General features: G+C 39.8%; 1 protein-coding gene across 2 annotated transcripts in view; it reads left to right on the top strand.

Moving 5' to 3' along the window:
* The window catches only part of COL4A3 (collagen type IV alpha 3 chain), a 138,939-nt gene that overhangs the window by 55,475 nt on the left and 64,372 nt on the right, over positions 1–19,092 (top strand). For both annotated transcript variants that reach the window (XM_087424747.1, XM_087424746.1), the window contains exons 2-11: positions 6,225–6,281; positions 8,037–8,126; positions 11,963–12,007; positions 12,603–12,647; positions 13,296–13,358; positions 14,040–14,093; positions 14,944–14,970; positions 15,492–15,569; positions 17,953–18,015; positions 18,141–18,176. In XM_087424747.1, the coding sequence (XP_087280873.1) occupies positions 6,225–6,281; positions 8,037–8,126; positions 11,963–12,007; positions 12,603–12,647; positions 13,296–13,358; positions 14,040–14,093; positions 14,944–14,970; positions 15,492–15,569; positions 17,953–18,015; positions 18,141–18,176 (558 nt within the window). The remainder of the gene's footprint in view (positions 1–6,224; positions 6,282–8,036; positions 8,127–11,962; positions 12,008–12,602; positions 12,648–13,295; positions 13,359–14,039; positions 14,094–14,943; positions 14,971–15,491; positions 15,570–17,952; positions 18,016–18,140; positions 18,177–19,092) is intronic.

Here is a 19,092-nt window from a genome sequence, read left to right as displayed (position 1 = left end):
GACAAAGAGAAGAGTATGAAAGCCCGCTGGTTAGCATTCCTGGAAGTGCTTGCTGCCTTTGTATAATATATTTGATTTGGCTCCTTTCATTTATAGGCATCAAGTACCACTGGGGTTTCGAAGCAATATATTATTATTATTATTATTATTATTATTTTTTGCTTGAGGAAGATTAGCCCTGAGCTAACATCTGTGCCACCCTTCCTCTATTTTGTATGTGGGTCGCCGCCACAGCATGGTGTAGGTCCATCGCTGACGAGTGGTGTAGGTCCGTGCCAGGGATCTGAACCCACAAACCCAGACTGCCGAAGCACAGTGCGCCAAACTTAACCACCACGCCGTGGGGCCGGCCGCCTCAAACCAGTATGTTATTAAACAAGTAAAATAAATTGTATCTGTGCTTATGTACAAATAACATCTGGTTCATCGACTCATGTATTTAGTATACTCTAAGAGTACTATTAACATTTGTAGTTTAACAAAAGTACTTTTCAGTCTCTCTTACCACTGATCTTAATCAGGACCAGTTCTTGGGCATTGGACAAACGGCTTTAGGAGGAAATGTCTGGGAAGACCATGGCTGGTTGGGACTGACTGAGGAAAGGATGGGACAGTAGCACGTATGTCCTTTGAGGATTTTGCAGCAAAAAAGAAGAGGCAGCCCCCATCTACTGTGTCTTTTACTGAATGCAGGGCTCTCTGCAGGCTCCCTATTGACAGCGTCTCAGATCCTCCTCACAAAAACGCTGCAAGAGAGATCTTAATATCTTCCTTTACAGATGAGGTAACTTGGAAGAATTAAGTAATTTATCCAAAGCTCCAGTTAATAGCCGGCAAATCTGGAAACACATCCTACATAGGTTTGGCCTACAGCTTGTGATTTCTGGATTTCTAAACCTTTTTAAATTCTATACTATGAAAGTTTATTTTGCATTCAAAGTGAGGTCGTTAAAAAATGAATGTGACTGTTAAATGAATGATTCTCACAAGTTTAACTGTTTAATATGCAAAAGTACTAAAACATCATGTAATCTTGGATTGCTTCCTGATGTGTTAATGGTTAGCAGGGGGAGAAAAGCCATAAAATCATTATTAAGAGCTTTCTGCTCGTGACAAATGATTTCTTACTTCATTAAGATAAATGGAAATTATGAGGTACTTTATTGTTGCAAGAGGAAAAAATCATAAAAATGTTGCTTAAGAAATATTCATCAGTCATGCTTTTTTAATGGTTAGTAGTATTTGTCCATACTGGTTTTTAAGTGATTTAGCACTTGAATAGTAATTAATGGGTTATATTCCATTAATATAATGATGGTGGTTCGAAAGCGGGTCCAAAAAAGTGGATCAAAATCAACGAAAATGAAAATACGGCCACTGTATCTTTTGGCCAAATAATCTATTTGAATTATTGAAACACATTTACATATTTAAAAATTTACTTCAGGAAAAATAACATAATTGAGAGAAATGAATATCTTGAGTCTGGGGCTGCTGCCATTACCACCCAAAAACAGTGAAGCATTTCATTTCACGTGGCCCTGTGCCAGGCTCTCTGCAGTATCACACAAGCAGCACTTGCTTCTAGAACAGCGGCTAGACAACTGCCAGAGAGCTGCCCTGACTATAATTTTGAGTTTATTCAATCACGTGGTGCATCCCCATGTCAGCAAAATTGTCACATACTCTGAAGTCCTAATCAACCCAGTTGTGCAGACGTATAGGCAGGCCACGCCTTGCCAACTTAACTGAAAATTAAAGCTGGAACGATTTTGGAGCAGTTCTGCTAACCTGGCCGTAGAAACACAGACCTGGCTCTGGAGTCTTGCCAACAGGGCTGACCACCTGCACATGGATGATGTGGTAGATATTTACGAGTAGACAGTACAGTAGACCCTTTCCCAAACACTCTCCATTTAACTGACCACTGGACTGGCCAGAACTTTCTATACCTTCTGTATAATAGACTAATTGACGCCCACTGCTCACTGCCCACTTGAGACCCCTTAGGCTTCTCCCTAGTACACTGGCACATGTCTGCTGCACTGATGGAGCTTTATGATTGCCAAGAGTTAGTTGTTTCTGCCAGTTGCACTTATTATTGTAACAAAGTAACTTAATTAAATATTAAATAACAAATCGGTTAAATATGAATGCATAAGAGACGTGTTTCTGTGGAACTAGGTTAGAAGATTGAATAAAATAAAGTTGATAGGAAAACTGCTATTCAATTAAGTGTGGCTGAGATAACATTTAAAAAGTTAGAGAAAAACATGAATTAACATCTAGAAGGACTCTAAACTCAGGTTGCTCCGCAAGCATCTTTAAGCAATTGGCCTGGTTCAAAGAAAGCAACACTAGAAATTGTTGATGGTACCTTATGTGTGTGACGTAGCAAGAATGATGTCATAGAACTCTAAATAGCAGATCCATTCCCAAAGAAAAGACCTGCATCCTATTTCACAAGATAGAAGAACTGGTGTGCATTTATGTGTTTTGAGTTAAAATAAAATGTCTAAAGTGTTCATGTATCTGTTTGTGTTTTTGATTCCTCGCTTTAACTAAATTTTTCAACTAACCAACCAGCTGGCTCTGAACCATCAAATAAGCCTTCTACCCTAATGTGAAAACAATGAAACCAAATATAAACAAACTAAATATGTTACCCCTAATGGGTCAAGACCCAAACTGACGGACAATAATGAAAAAAGTCAGGAACTGTGATTTTGATGACAAAAACAGAGGAGCAAAGTTGCAGTGGGTGGTGATGGGAAGCCAGACCCCAGGCAGGAGGGAATTCAGGGGAACAATGTGCTCACATGCAGAGCCCCACGCCCGACCTCCAGGGGCCACCGTGTGAGTCCTAAGAATTCTTAGAACTGTGACAGCCACTCATTGAGATCAGACCTCATGTGTTGATTACAGGTCAAAGCATTGATTGATACCAAATCTCTAGTATAAAATGAAAAATCTGCTAAAAATTAAATAGCTTTTCATTTTCTAATGGTCATCGAGGGCCTTGTATAAGGCTGAAGATTTTATTTAAAAACCAGTAACTTGAAGTTGTTGGATCACTGTTGACTTCTTAGGTTTGGGAATGATGTTGTAATTGGAAAAAAATATATTCTTGTTTTGGGGAGATGCATGCAGAGGTATTAAGTATCATGGTGTCTGCAGTCTGCTTTTGAATGGTTTGACAAAAAAGTGTGTGTGTGCGCGCGCGCGGGCAGAGGTGGGGGGAGAGAGAGAGAGGGAGAGAGAGGAGGAGGAGATGGGACTACATGTTAACAGTTGGTAAAACTAAATGAGAAGATACGTAATGGGCCGGCACCGTGGCTTAGCGGTTAAGTGCTCACGCTCCGCTACTGGCGGCCCGGGTTCGGATCCCGGGTGCGCACCGACGCACCGCTTCTCTGGCCACGCTGAGGCCGCGTCCCACATACAGCAACTAGAAGGATGTGCAACTATGACATACAACTATCTACTGGGGCTTTGGGGCAGAAAAAAAGGAGGAGGATTGGCAATAGATGTTAGCTCAGGGCTGATCTTCCTCACACACAAAAAAAAGAAAATATGTAGATGTTCATTATACACTTATATGTTTTCTTTATACATCTATTCTGTATGTTTTACAACTCTTCTGAGGTTTAAAATTTTTCCAAATTATTTTGATATCCAAGCAACTAACAATTAACCTCGTGTTAATTTTAACATGTGTTAAAATAGCCAAAGCTGCTAGTTTCATTCTTTGCCACTTCAACCATAGTTGTTCATAACTCATACATGTAGAAAACATCGTAGTCATGGCAGCCCAACAATAGCCATATAATTTATATGCCTGGAAATTCCAGGTGCAAATTGGATGCAAACAAATCACCCATCACCATCTACTTATTGATCCATTCACTCAATCCACAAGCATTTGTTCAGGACATATTATATGCCAGCATTACCGATGTGAACAAGACTGGACAATTCCTTCTCTCCTAGGGGTTAGGGTCATCAGGGAAAATATACATCACACGCATAAATGCAAGAGGTCCATGGGAGCATATAAATAGGGAGACCTGATCTAGTTTGAAGGAGTTCAGCAACCTTTTATTTGCTTAAGCTAAGATTGAAAGATTTCCAGTAATATATAGTGAATATGATTTTACTCCAAGAAACACAATTGAGGTGGCCTCCATGCACCTTCTCAGGAGTCAGAGGTTTGACTGGCAGTTTGCCTCCTCGTACCTGTGCTCCGGAGATGCTCAGAATCCAGGTGTTGTGTGGGAGGCACACGAGTCAGAGATGCTCACTACCAATTTGAAAACAGTGGCCCACCCCTGCCCTGTAAACTTGAGCACCAAGTCCTTGCCCAGGTTAAGCGTCCTTGCCCAGTATCTGGTCCCCTTGGGTGTTGGACTCAGACTTTCCTTTCTGAGGCCCTGCTGCCTCTACCAGACACCAGATGGGAGCAGCATGCTGGTCCCTCCGCTCTCGGGACCAACCGCCAACAGGTCTTCACGCTTCCAGAAACAAAAGTTAGGGGAGTCTTGTCTTCAGGCAGCTTTTGCTTTCAGCCCAGTGACAAAAGCACGCCTAGAGTGAGGGGCACCCAAGCCTGGCTACTTTCTGGGAATGAGAGGAAAAAAGACACCCCAAACAAAAAATAGATGTGCAGGTTAGTGTCTCAAATGATCTAGTGTTCAGAAGCCTGTACAGAATTAGCTCTACCCTACAGACTGGAATTTTAGGTGTTAGTTTAGAGCAAGTGGTATCAGAATCACCCAGGGGGCCTGTTAAAACAGATTACTGAGACCCACTCTCAGGGTTTTTGATCTGTGGGTCTGGGGAGGGGCCAAGAATTTGCATGCTAGTCTAAAGATCTACACTTTGAGAACTACTGCTTCAGTAGATATTAGTATGCTAGTGTACCAAATTAGTACGCTAGATCTAGTAGATATTTAGTATACTGATATATATGATGAAATGAACATGAAAGTTTAAAAATCTAGAAAGATAAGATTAAAATAATTAAGTGGGATATGACCTAATGACCCCAAGCGTCTGGGACGAAAACTGAAAAAATTTAGTCTTCTAAAAAGTACCAAATATCCAAACCTTGGGGAGAATGTAGACTTTTCTTTTCCATCAATCACTTTCCATTCATATAAATTGTGTGATGTATATAATGGTGAGGATTAATGTGTGTCTGAAAATTATTATGTACTCTCCTTCCTTGAATGACAGCGTAGCCTACTGCCCTAGGCTCAGGAAATATATTCCATTAAAGTTATTTTTGTTTGTGTATTTTCATTTTGATTGCACAAATAGGGCCCCACTCTGGGAATATCTGAGGCAATTTCTTTTTATTTTTCCTACCAGCCAGCATATCTCCTAGCCTTGTCCTGACTCTGCCATCACTTATTATTTTTTTCTAGGGAAAGCAAACTAATTTTCAGTTAATATTAACCTGAAGAAAAAAGATAAATATATAACCATAGAATGTGGGTCAAAACAAATTTTAAATCCACTATTGGAAACTATTTCTCTCTTTGTTCCTCTGCTGGCAGAGAAAATTTTAAAAATTGACCTTCATTAGTGTTGGCGTGGGCATAGGTGTGCAAGTTGGTGTTGTAAGTGTATCAAAGTGACCAGTTAGACAGGTAAGAGTCCCCAAGCTCACAGAGAAATATTTGGTTTTTAATAAGAAAGAACATTTTGATATTAGTGAATTAGTTTCTTCTCTTTAAAGACACATAATGGGTATCGATCCTCTTTTCTCAGTCTTGAACATTATTTCATGAAAAGAAAACCTTAGAATCACCTGTAGAAGATACAATCCATTAATATGCACAAATACATACGGGTACATTATGCCGAACCTAAGAAATTTGCCAACATTGGACCCCTTTCTACCCACAACAGTGACAATTTCATATGGTTCAACTATGTTTTATTTTGAAAAAAGGAGAGCTGACTGTCTTTTCAAAATAAATTACTTAAAATTCCTAAATACAATAAAAATGATGTCTACTCATCTGACAGTTTTCCTATATGCAACATCTTCTCACTCTCTTCTACTCTATTTCTATTAATATATTGCCACAGTATCACATGGCTCCTAATGAATAGTGTTCAGTGCTCAAAGAACAGAAAAATACATTTGCTTTTTCCCTGTCCATTGGGATTTATTAAGCTGTGTTTAAACAAAACCCTTTCTCTTTCCTTCTTCCTAGGGCTGTGTCTGTAAAGATAAAGGCCAGTGCTTCTGTGATGGGATGGAAGGGGAGAAGGTAAAAATGAAACTTCAATTGTGCTTCTTTTCTCTATACTCATCAAGGGATTCACATGCTTCTTTCCTTTGTAGTAGAAAGATCAGCAGTGTGTTATTCCATTCCCCAAATCCAATTTTAAAGCAACTGTGTATAAACATTAACCTGAGGAGGAGAAAAAAGGCTTTCAAGGAAGCATCAGATAACTTGTGTAAATACCGGCAGTTGTTGTAACTCTCTTGGTCTGTAAAAAAAAAAATAGCAAGTTAGAGAAAAAGAAAGTTTATAAGAATACCTGCATATGTATATATATCCTATTTACAATGTTGCTAAACACGAGAGAGCAACTGAAAACAACTTGATTCGCTCACTTGGACATAAACGTTGAAACCCTGGTTTGAAGTCCCGTAGCATTGGTGCAAGGGCGCCCCCTCGTGGAGGAATCCTGCATCAGCACTTTAGTTGAGGCAAAAATTCCTCGGAGGGAAGTAGCTCCATTGCAGAATTCAAGGAAAAAAAGGAACGCCGTGAAATCTCATTAATTCGCTCCATTAACTTGCAATTTGTGATAATTAAGACAGAAGCAGAACTAAAGTTTTTCCTTTGTTTACGCAACCCTTTTCTCAGATACGTTAATGAATTGCTTAACAATACTGAAAGGTGACTGCTTAAAAATATTTTTAAAAGAACATATTTTAAGCTCTTTGGCTAAAATAATTTACATATAACTTATATGCTAATTATAATAATTATTATTATATTTATTTTAAATTATTCTATAATTCAAGTGTAGTTTAATTTAGGGATTTTCTTGATGCTATGAATATAGTACTTTCAGATCCACGTAGGAAAGCTATGATTCATTCTCGCATTCAAGAAGTATTTATTGAATCCCTACTATGTGCAAGATGCTATTCTAGAATATGCGAAGGTACCCAGTATTGACAGGAGTCTAGCAAATTCTTTTATTTCTCTTTCTATTGGATGTGTATGTGCACACACACAATGTGAAATTGCTTACTTGATCTCTCTTTTCTTTTAATTTAATTTGCCAATTGTGTAACTAAATTGACTGAACCAATTTACCTTTACTGTTAAAGAGTAATTCCGGGATCCATGTCCGTGGAAGATTATTTGTTGGCAGAACCATGTCAATCATTGGGCCCAAATTACTTTCACTCACTCATTTCTAGGGGCTTTCCCATACTATCATTTGACTCTTTCTAAAGAAATTTTTAGCTCATACTTTTGGTTATGCCACTCTTGATATCTCCCCTGCATCTCCTACACAAATAGCAGATTGAATTACTAATTCCCGTGTAATCAAGACAGGACTAAAACTCATAGTCTGCATGTTGTTCTTTTCAAGCTGCATAGCAATTAAGCACACTCCCAGACACATTCTTGTGCCTTATCCTTACTCTCTCTCCATCTCCCAAGAAACACACTCCACTAACCTTGATCTTTCTAACTGGGTGTTCCCTCAATTCTCGATTCCTCCCCTTAATCTCTGCTCTCTGTAGCTCTACCATTTGGGGAAAAGTAAAGTTTCTACAGACCGAGGACCAGCACTTCCAAGTCCATAGACAAATGCTAATAGCTGGCAGCTTTCCAGTTACTGATACACTCACTGCTGAGTGCTAATTATTTTTAATCCAAGAAAAAAAAATGTAAAATGTTATTAAGTCATAAAGAAAAGAAAACAATGGTATGGCTGTGTTTGTTGTTGGGTAGTTGCTATTCTGTGTGTTTCTTGTCTTGTTTTGGTTTTAACAGGGGGAGAAAGGTTTTCCTGGACCCCCTGGCTCTCCTGGCCAGAAGGGATTCCCAGGTCCTGAAGGCCTGCCTGGACCACAGGGACCCAAGGTATGTTAGCCTGTCGGAAAATCTTCAATCCACCTAACCTTCTTTATGCCTACCCCTGGGCTGCTGATAACATGGAGAGAATTGCACATCTTAGCCAACTGGTGGGTGCCATGGCTAATTCCTGCTCTCCAGTCTTAGCTGGGCCCTCAGAACTACATCTTATTCCAAGATGATTCAAATGATCATCATCTTCAAGTCCCCTACTCAACGTCCTCCCCATCCCCCATCTACACAGTTTCTACACCTGCATCTGTCCCTACCTTCTTTTGTTCTACAGGAAAGATGAGTTCTTTTCACCTTCCATTCAGGACCTATCCATCCACCTGTATCTTGGTCACTGGGATTCCCTCTAGAAGCTCCTTCCAAGAGTTGTCTCCCCTCTCTTGGACATTCCAACTTTCCTTTTGATGTTGGCTTTTCTCTTTCAGTCCTTAAGTATGCAAATATTTCCCTAGCCTAATATAAAACTTCAGGTCCTGTAACCAAAGGATTGCCATCCTCTCCCTGTCTTTCCTTTCTCCGTCAAGCTTCTTTAAAAAACAGCTAACATGCCGGCTGTAGTTCATCTTCTAGTCACTCCCCAGCAGTGATCATTTGCCTTCTGCCCCCCTCTCCTGATCCCCTGCAGAGATCACCCACGACCTCCAAATAGCCAATGCCCATGGATATTTGTGTGTCTTTATCGGACTTGAGCCCATCTGCTTTGTTTCAAACTGTATGAATCACCCTCTTCTCCTTGAAACACTTGTCTTTTGTTTCTAGAATCCTCCTTTCCCCAACTTTTTCCCCACCCTTCTCTTCTTTTCTGGGTTCCTCTTTCTCAGCTGGTCCCTTAAACATCAGGTATCCTAAGGTTCTTACCAGAGCCAACTGCCCTTCACACTCATCACACATTTTTATCCTAAAATCTGTGATACAACAAAGGGCTTTGTTTAAACGAATACCCTAGAGGATTTGCTAAAGAACTGCCTAACCTCTGGATTTGCTGATGGCTCCTTCCTGCCGTGGATGTGAGCTAGACTTAAGCCTGGGCTCTCACGCGCTCACACATTCACTCCCCTGACCGCTGGCCTCCAGTAAGCTGTGAACTAACTAATAAGTTATGAAAGATAATTATAATTGATCCTTTTTAATTTTCATAAATAATGTATAGAATATCGAAATGGTATTCAGAGGCAATATTTACTGCAAATTTACTCTGTGTCAGGCATTGGGCCATTTATTCTCATTTACTCCTTACACTGATTCCATAAATCATGACTATGGTCACTCATAACTTAGTTCCATTATTATCTCTATTTTATGGATGAGACAACTGACACTCAGAGCGGTTAAGTAATTTGTCCTTGGTGACACAGCTAAGAGGTGGCACAATCAGAGTTCAAAGCTGGTTGGACATGATGCCAGGCTCAAACTCCTGTAGCCAAAAAAACTAGACCCACACCTACAGTTTCTAAGGAAAAATGCACAAGCTTGTTGTTTTCCAGGAATTGTACCATTTCAGTCGATCATATTCATGTGTGTGTTCTGTTTCTCCATCTCTCCTTCTTCTGATCCTGATTATGAAAAAGTGGTTCCGATTCTGGACATTCTGTGTCTAAATTCGGATACATTCAGTATCTGAATGTTCCACTGCCTTTCTCCAGGGTGTGACCTCAGATTTTCCTCCATTTCACCAGTAAAATGAATTTACTGCTTCAATCCTGGACTTAACATCAGCCTAAGGTCAACTTCTTCCTTTTTCTTTGGTTCTCTACACCCCACTCTGCTTATTTCCTTAGCATTTCTTTGAGAAGCCAGCAATAAATTAAAAGAATGATTGTAAACACATGGTGCTTACTATGGGTTACATGATGTGCAGGTAGTGCATAAAGTTAATCTAGAAAATCTGTGTGCCATGTTGTCATGGAGTTCATATATTAAAGTATAGCTTATCAATGTAGCTGCAAAAGATAATTTAATCAAAGGCAGATAATTAGGGGGTATTAAAACCTGACCAAGAAGATTTTTTAGGTTCATAAATTTCCTATCTTAATTTTAAATATTTTCTACAGGAGAAAATTTACAATGGGGAAGTAAAACCTGCAAGTCACTCTTCTGCCTTCCACATAACACACTAGCATCCTGCAGAGGAGGGGAACATTGTCACATTACCGCACAAAGGGCATGATCTGCTCACCGGGAGACAAAAGCCAATCGTCAAGAGGCAAGACGGTGGCAGAGAAACGGCATTTTATTACAGCTTGTTAGCAAGGGGGAAGATGGCTGACTAATGTCCAAAAGAACCATCTTAAGGAGGCACAGAATCTTGAAGCAGTTACATAGGCCAGTGGGTTATAGGGGTGGGGATTAGGAATGTTGACCCTCTGGTGTTACAGACTAGGAGTGGCCACACCAGAGAGACTATCTGTCCAGGGGGTCATCACATTCCTAAGGAACAAAGTTATCGTCTTATCACAGCTGGGAGGTACATGCACAAGCAGGGGTTGTAAAATCCACAGAGCAGGTAGATCTCCTGGAGGGTGCAGATCCAGCTGGGTTAGTTTGTCAGAAGTCATTCAAAGTTACAATATGGTTTCTTTTCTACAATATGGCTTCCCTTATGTCAACCTTGTGTTGAGCCGGTATCAGTCACACACCCAGGAATTCTATCTCAGTCAGGAAAGGCTGCCTTTGGCCTTGACAGTCTAATCTCAGAAGACTCTGTAACAATCCTTTTCTCAAAAAGTCAAAAATACCAAAACATAGTGAAACTCTAAGGAATGATGAGAACAGCTTTTGGACAATGGAACTTTCATACCAAGTGGCCTAGTTAAAATAATCTCCATTGAAGGTTATTCTCCAAAAAACAGGTCCTCAAAACTGTATTCATTATGTGCCCAAAGCAAGTTTATCTCTGGTTCAGGCTGTCCTTACTTTGCTATTTATTTATTTGTGCATGCCAGGCCCATTTTGTTAACAAAGTATTTCTGATGCACAGAAATATTGGCTGCCATTCTCATCCACCATTGAGATTGTGTCATTTATCCTTATCAGACTTCAGCAGCTGTCTGGCTAATGTGGGGCTTTCACAGCAGCATTGCTCAGACACGAATGTGAACAAGAATCATCATCTAATCTTGTTGAAATGTGGATCCTGAATCAATAGGTCTGGGAGGTGGGGGAGACCTGAGATTCTGCATTTCTAACAGGTTCCCAGGTGATGCTAATGTTGCAGGCCCCTCCATCCTACACTGAGTAGCAGAGGTTTGAATGAATTTTTGTTCATCCTGTTAAAAAATAAAATTCAACTGAGTAAGTTTAAAGATCTAATTCATTTTATTCAATGATTCATGAATCCGGCAATATCCCATCTAGCAAACAGAAAGAAGCTCTGAGGAGCTGTACAAAACACAAGACTTTTATAGGCAGAAGGGGGACAAGAATGGATTGTTTCAGACAAGGTCACCTTCCTTTAGGAGATGAAAGGGGTCTATTGGGCATATTACCTCACCGGTGCTGAGCAGGACATTCCATACTGACTGGTTAAGACCACATTCCTGCCAGTGGCCGAAACTGCAATTGGGTTAGGTATTAAGACTTGGTTTGGTGACATGGGCTTAGCACAAGTGACTCCATTTTTGGCTGTTTTTTTATTTATTTTTTTTAACAATCCTTTCTGATAAATGTTTTAGCTCCAATGAAACAAGCAAGCAATTGCACCATGTTAACAATGAAATAATCATAAGAGCAAAACAGTTTGACATGTGAATAAAACTGGGACCTTTACGTTATGGCTTTCTTAATGCCAAATAATGTTCACAGTGTTTACCTTTTGTTTTTTCATTTGGATCTAGGGTTTGCCAGGACTGCCAGGACTCACTGGTCCCAAAGGTGTAAGGGTTAGTAGTCCAACTGGTCCATCCTGATTGTTTGATGAAAATTCTTCTTCTTTTAAAAAGAATAACTCTCCACTGCAAAAGTTATACAAATGTCGCAAAGGAATATGTTGTGTATGGTACATTTTTGTAGATAAAGTTCAAGAACAGGTAAAACTAATCTATAACATAGAAGTCAAAATAGTGGTTACTATGTTGGGACTAGGTATTAATTGGCTCCGAAGGGGCATGAGGGAACCACCTGGGGTGGTGGAGATGTTCTGTGTCTGGATGGGGTGGTGGTAATACCAATATGTATGTACGCACACATGTAAACATTGGCCAAGTTGTTCATGGAAGATTGGACCACTTTACTATAATAAATTATACCTTAAAAATCTAAAAAAAGCCAAAAACAATCTTAATCTTCTCTTTTTCAAAGTAATATAAATGTAAGATTTACAAAAGTTTGTCAACCCTTTTTGTGTTTTTCAAATAGTTTCTAGCCATTCCCAATTATAGTCGTAGGATGGGGTTATTGGAATGGTAAATAGTGTTTATGTTTATAGGTTGAACAGTTTTAAAACATTTTTCTTGCCATCTTTTTCTATGTCTTTAGGGAATGACTGGATTACCAGGATTCTCAGGTCCTCCTGGACTTCCAGTAAGTAATGGGAAAAATGCATAACTAGAAAAATTAAAAGCAAGCTCATCTTAGTAAAGATGTTAAAGGAATAGCACAAGGAAATGGGAACTGATGTATTTGCTACATGATGAAGATGGCACAGTAGAATCACCTAATGTATTAGAGTGTGGATTTGTAGGACACACAAGTCAAACTGTATTTCCTGAAATGTAAGCAGAATTGGATAGGGTGGGATGGGGTGGGATGGGATGGGATGGGATGGGATGGGAGAGAACAGAACAGAATAACTCTGTTTAATAGCACAGAATAATAAAATAGTTACCTCTGTGCACATTTCCCTCTTCTTTTTCTTTTCCTTTCCCCCAGCTTAAAACATCATGTTAAAGTACTCCATTTTCTATAGAAAGGTCTTTTGTTTCATCTAAAATATCTGTATCTCACTTGATAATTTTTGGTTTTAATTAGCCCATTTTTATTTGCTATAATTTTTATTTAACTTATTATCTAAAATAACTTTATTTATAACTTAACTATTCAAATATCCACTTATATTTAAGAACTATCTAAACCAGCCCATCTTTTTCCCCACCTTGGGTTCCTCTCTGTTTCACCTGGTCCCAGGGCCTGGTGATTATGTCTCCTTTTTGAGACTCTCTCTATTTTCAGGGCACCCCAGGCCATCCTGGAACTTATGGTCTTCCTGGTGTGCCAGGATGCAACGGTTCTAAGGTATGTACCTCTCATGCAGGAGATGGTTAGTCAATGTTTTGCTAAATGAACAAATCAAGGTGAAGTAGCAATGAAATGGGATAGGCTTTCCTTGAGACGTTCTTCTAGTTAGAACCAATGCTATGTGTCTTCGGGGCAAATATATGATGGTTTTCTTTCTTCTCATGCCTTGCTTTCTGACTGTCATTTAAGGAAGTTCTCTCATGTTCTCCCACAGAAAGATAATTGGGGGATCAACTGGTTATTTTCATCAGAGGTCGCGAGTATATATAAATCAGCAACTAATGCTTGGAATGCAAAATTAGTCTTTGGAAGAGAATCACTGAGCCTTCGATATTCATTCATCTCCTTTCTTTCCTAACTGCGCTCTCCTTTTCCCCAGAATGGTGGCCATGAAAGAACTAATTACTAAAGTTTCAAAGAAACAGCAATTAAAAAGTTCTTGGCACAATTAGACTTTTGCCATTTATGCACAATTTGAGAAACAGTAGAATCTAATCCTGTTTTCAATTAAGATAATGGTTTTCTGGCCTTCAGCCTCATGACCCAGTAGCCATAAGGAATTTGGGTTACTTTCCCTAGATTTACCACAGCAGGACTGGAAGAGAGAAACAAGGAAAATCTCTCAATAGGCTGTTCTGGAACAACTGAAAAGAATGATGAGCTTTATGTGTCTTCCAGGGTGAGCAAGGGTTTCCAGGATTTCCGGGGATACCAGGCTTCCCAGGGGCCCCGGTAGGTATGCATTTCTAACTCTCCATCAATAACAAAGTAGAAATAGAAGTAGTTTCCTCCAGAACGGCCATCTACTGAAATCCATCATGACATTGGGGAAGTCTCGGGCGGCCAGTAGTAGACATTCAACTCATAGCTAGAGAATGAATGAATGAATGAATGCATTATGAGTTCAGGTTTGCACTTTGAGGCTTTGTTTTGTTTTTGAGACATCTAAGTGGATGTCTCAAGACATCTAAGCTCCAGTAGGGAGCTGGATTTGCTCAGAGGAGAGGCCCGGGATGGTGGTGACTCAAGGAGTGAGAGTAAGAAGAAAAGGGTCTTAGAACTGAGACTTAGAGAGCTGCACTATGTCACGTCTAGGTCAAGGAGAACAAGCCTGTAAAGGAGGGGTGGCCCTGGTCATAGAAAGAAAACCAGGAAGAGTGTTTTCTGGACGCCCAGGAAAGAGATATTTCAGTAAAGGGGAGTGGCAGACAGCTGCCTAATGCTGCTGAGAAGTCCAGGAAGAACTGATACCTTGTCATTGATTTTAGCAATGTCAAAGTCATTGCAAGACCTTAGCAAGGGGTCCTTCCATGATGGATAGAGGCAGGAAGCGGACGTGGGACAGAGGAATGAATGGGATAGGAACAAAACAAGAAGTTTGCAGATGACGTGAAGGAAAGACAGGGCAGTACTGGTGGTGGTGAGATTAAGGGGAGACTTTGTTTAAATGAGAGAAATTTGAACATGTCTAAAAGCCAGTGGGAAGTATACGGCGGGGAGAGGCAGGATAGCAGAGACGACAAAGCAGGGATGTCGTTTATTTGATCACCTCTAGTTGTTCATATGCCACTTCTTTTCCTAGGGTGCTGTTGGTTTGAAAGGAGAAAAGGTAAGTGATTTGTGGCATGTTATTATTGAAAATCTGTAATTGTACCTATGAAAAGGACATCTATTAAATGAGATATAAGTAATTACATATTAGGTTTCATAATTAATTCAGAAACCATAATAATTGGGACATGATACTTATTCATATTCAACAACAACTTCTGGCTTTTGTCATAAATATGTCTTAAGGAAAACAAGGAAAAAGAGTCTAGGGGAAGAGAACTGACCTCATGTTCAGGGCCCCACATTCTAGATCAGGAATTGCCACTAATTTACTATCTTGGGAGTTGACTTATCATCCTTGTGTCTTTCTTCCTTCCACAGTAACTTGTCAATTTTAGGATATATGAAAATGCTCTGAATTCTTCAAAATAGAATAGCTACATAATCCTAAATCATTTCTCTAAGTATATATCCTGGAAAGCACTTTTATCCTTGAAGCAGCGTGACCTTGAATAAGCATTTAAAAGGGTTTTGAAAATAGAACATTGATTATGTTTGACGAACTTCTTCATTTTCAAGGGTGCTCCTGCCGAAGGAGAAGGTATAGAACTTGATGGAAAAGGTGACCCCGGGTTGCCAGGAGCTCCAGGATTCCAGGTAGACGCACTTCAGAGAAGATCCCTATCATTCTCAACCTCTCTCTCTCTCCCCCCACTATCCCCTTTTCTCCTCTCTCTCTCTCTCTCTTTGTCTTTCTGTCTCGGTCTCTGTGTTTCCTTTTTCTCCTCTCTCTGTCTCTCTCTTCTCTCTTCCCCCTATATCTTTCTCACTCTTTTAAGAACACTTTTAATAGACATTCATATTTCTTCTATTTACATATCTACCTCATTTCATTCTAAGATGCTCACCTTATTATAAGATATTACGTGAAGCTGATATAAAAAGATAATTTTGTACATATGTCTTTTCATCTCTTCTTAAATCTCAATCACCCAAGCTTTCCTAAATCTAAGGAGGAGTCTTCAAGGAATAGTTATGTTCCACTTACTCTGTATTTGTTGAAATTCAGGATTAGTTTGTATCGTACATTGAATATGATTTAAGACTATAATGTTAAATAACATCTCTATTGTAAAATTTGTGAAGGGGAGGAAGACTATCCTCTACCCATTCTGGGTCCTTTCTGGCTGGGCTACAAATTAAATTGACGTGAGATTGAATAGCAGGAGAAAATCAAACAAAGCTTTATAGCATGTATATGTGGGAGAGACCTGGAAAAACTGGGTAACTTGACAAAATGGTGGAGGTTCTTATCTTAAATACTATCGTCAGCTAAAGACAAAGGAGGATGTTGGGGGTAGGGGGAGTCAGTTATGGGAGGTTACCAGACAAGCACAGTAAACAAAAGTAAGATTATTATGCAGATTTAAGGCCTTCACTTCCTCACTGATAAGTTTCTAGAGATGAGGTCATCCCCCCTTCTTCCAGGTACAGAGAGGGAGATACTTTTACAAATGGAGATTTCCCTTACAAATGTAAATGTTTGGTAAACAGAACTTTGATAAGAATGGGCTTAGCAAGGACCCTCCCAGTCTATCTATAGCCAGAGTTATCTATGGTGATGGCCTGTTCTGGGGCAAGGCCTTCTATCCTTAAATCCTTTTAGGCAGTTAGTTGCTGGGAATGTCAAAGTTTCTTTCAGAGTCTTCTGAGCCTTTATTGTCTTCAGCTGGAAATAATCCGCATACCAGAGTGGCACATCTTGGGGCGGCCTGCCCTGAACCCCGTCAGTTGCATGATAGTAAATAACAGGGTTTTATCTAAATGTATCTTTCCCCTATTGAATAGTTTGCTTTCTAATCTATATGTATGTAGCCTGAGAGTGATCCAGAGTGGATACAAAGAAACAGCTGTGTGGGGAGTTGTGTGTGCTTTACTTTGTGATTCAAAAGGATCTTTTGGTAAGTACTAACTTTCAGGCTAATTAACCAGGAATATTTTAACTTAGTTCAGAAGTAAGAAACTGTGAAAACTCCTGGGTAGAGATTGGTATTTGCCTGAGTGAGTCAGAGTTAGAGTTAAGCTTGTTGCACTCCTCTATGGCGAGCCATGCCATCTGGTGATGAGCTGCAAAACAGCGGAATGATGCCAATAAGAGCCATTATAGGCTTTCAAGAAGAGATACAGAATACAATGGCTCTTGGTTTGTTGCTCAGGAAACATTTAAGGGGCCAGATGCTGAAGGCAGGGGATCCAGTAAGAGTAGATAGTAGCAATCTGGGACCTGGATGTCTCCCTTCAACGTGTCTTGACTGCTGGCTACATTGTGCTACTGCTGAAGATATAGCAGCGGGACATTCATTTATACAGGAAATATTTCTTATCTGCCAATTATGTGCCAGGAGCTATTCTAGGCTCTGGGGATACCACAGTGTACAAATCAGCTAAAAAAATAATTTTAAAAAAATTCATGCTCTTGTGGAGCTTACATTCTAGTAGAAGAAAATATAAAAAATATAAATTAGTAAGTGTATGGTCTGTTAGTAATAAATGCTTAGGAGAAAAATAATGCAGGAGTAGGGGATAGGAAGTGTCTGGCTTTCGGCTTTAGATCAGATGGGCGGGGAAGGCTTTATGGAAAGGGTGATCTTTGAGTAAAGATAAGAAAATAGAGAGGAAATGAATCATACAGATATCTGGAGAAAGAGGATTCTAGGCAGAGGGAGAGCAGGCAGAAGGCTCTAAGGTAGGAGCATGCTTTGGAACAAAAAAAAGAAAGAGAGAGAAGCAAAATTACCCCCCAAAATTTAAAACTCTTCCAAAGTAAAGCAACTGCTCTGGTCATTTTTCTGGAAATAGTACCATCAGGATGGTCCTGGGAGCCTGTGACATATGGTATTTATTGTAACTAACTGCAGCCATAAATGGGAAATGTTATGCTCTGATTTTGTTAAAATATTTTAATGCATTTAAATAATGGACATAGTCCTTCAGTGTGAAGTAAACTTGAACTTACTGTTATTCTTCTCTTAATTTAAAGGGTTTGCCAGGCCTTCCAGGTTTTCCCGGACCTGTTGGCCCACCTGGCCCTCCAGGATTCTTTGTGAGTATTAAGTCACCATTGCTGTTCACACTGTAAACTAATAAATTAATTATAGCTAAAAACTTTAAACAGTGTTCTAGATTGGTGCATTTCCATCTGTAATTTTAACTTATGGATTTTCCTAGGGCTTTCCAGGAATCATGGGACCTCCAGGACCTAAGGTAGATTACAGTTCTTATGTCATATCATCGAATCAGCCAGAGCACCCTAACCAATCTAAAAGCCAAACCTGGTCTGATTCCCCTCATGGGGCACTGCCAGGCACCTCTCGGGAACCACAAGAATTCCCAACAGGGAAGGGAGCATGACTGGCAGCTAGGCATCTCTTCTCTCTCTTTTCCCTGCACTTCAGTAACTTGATCTCTGATACAAAGAGTCTTACTTCAATTATAAGGAATTCCTTATCAGGAAAAGGGCAAGGATTCCTAGTCCATAGGTTTCCCATTTCTGATAATCCTACTGGTCACCCAGCACTTTATCCTATAAATTTTTATAGTGGGCTGCTTCCCAAAACCAAGCTGATCTTATGCTGGTAAATAAAAGATGATTATTCGTGCACTCATTAAGCAGGGTCCTGCATGTCTTTCTATTAAAAAGGCCAATTAGTGTTGGGGAGAAAAAAAAAATCTTTCATCTATCCTCTTATTTTCAGTGACTGGACCCTGCAAACTGAACTGACAAAAGATAGTTTAACAGGAGAAAAAGATTTATTTTATATGCCTATGGGGAGGAGAGCCTCATAGAAATGAAATGAGAACCCCAAAGAGACAGTGAGACCCAGAGGCTTGTATAGCATTTTAACAAAGGGTGATAAATTTGCAGAGAAATGACAAGACAAAGTAACAGGGCTTTGACCTTCTAGGCATGGTAAATTGTGGGAAGGTAAATATATGGGGGAAACTAATGGAATGTAAGGGTTATTTCAGGAAGGTTTGTTTATGCAGATTTAAGTCCATGCCATTTCCAGTATTAAGAGTTGTCCTTCTTCCTGGTACAGGAGAGGGGATGGGTGACACCTTCACAAAGGGAAATCTATGCCCTGCCTTTAGGCAGAAACGGGGAGGGTAGAAAACATTT

Source organism: Ceratotherium simum, chromosome 37, assembly GCF_057802395.1.
Source record: "Ceratotherium simum simum isolate JZ-2026a chromosome 37, ASM5780239v1, whole genome shotgun sequence".
Taxonomy (NCBI): Eukaryota; Metazoa; Chordata; class Mammalia; order Perissodactyla; family Rhinocerotidae; genus Ceratotherium; species Ceratotherium simum.
Note: the sequence above shows the minus strand (reverse complement) of the source record. Positions and strands in the feature narration are given on the sequence as shown.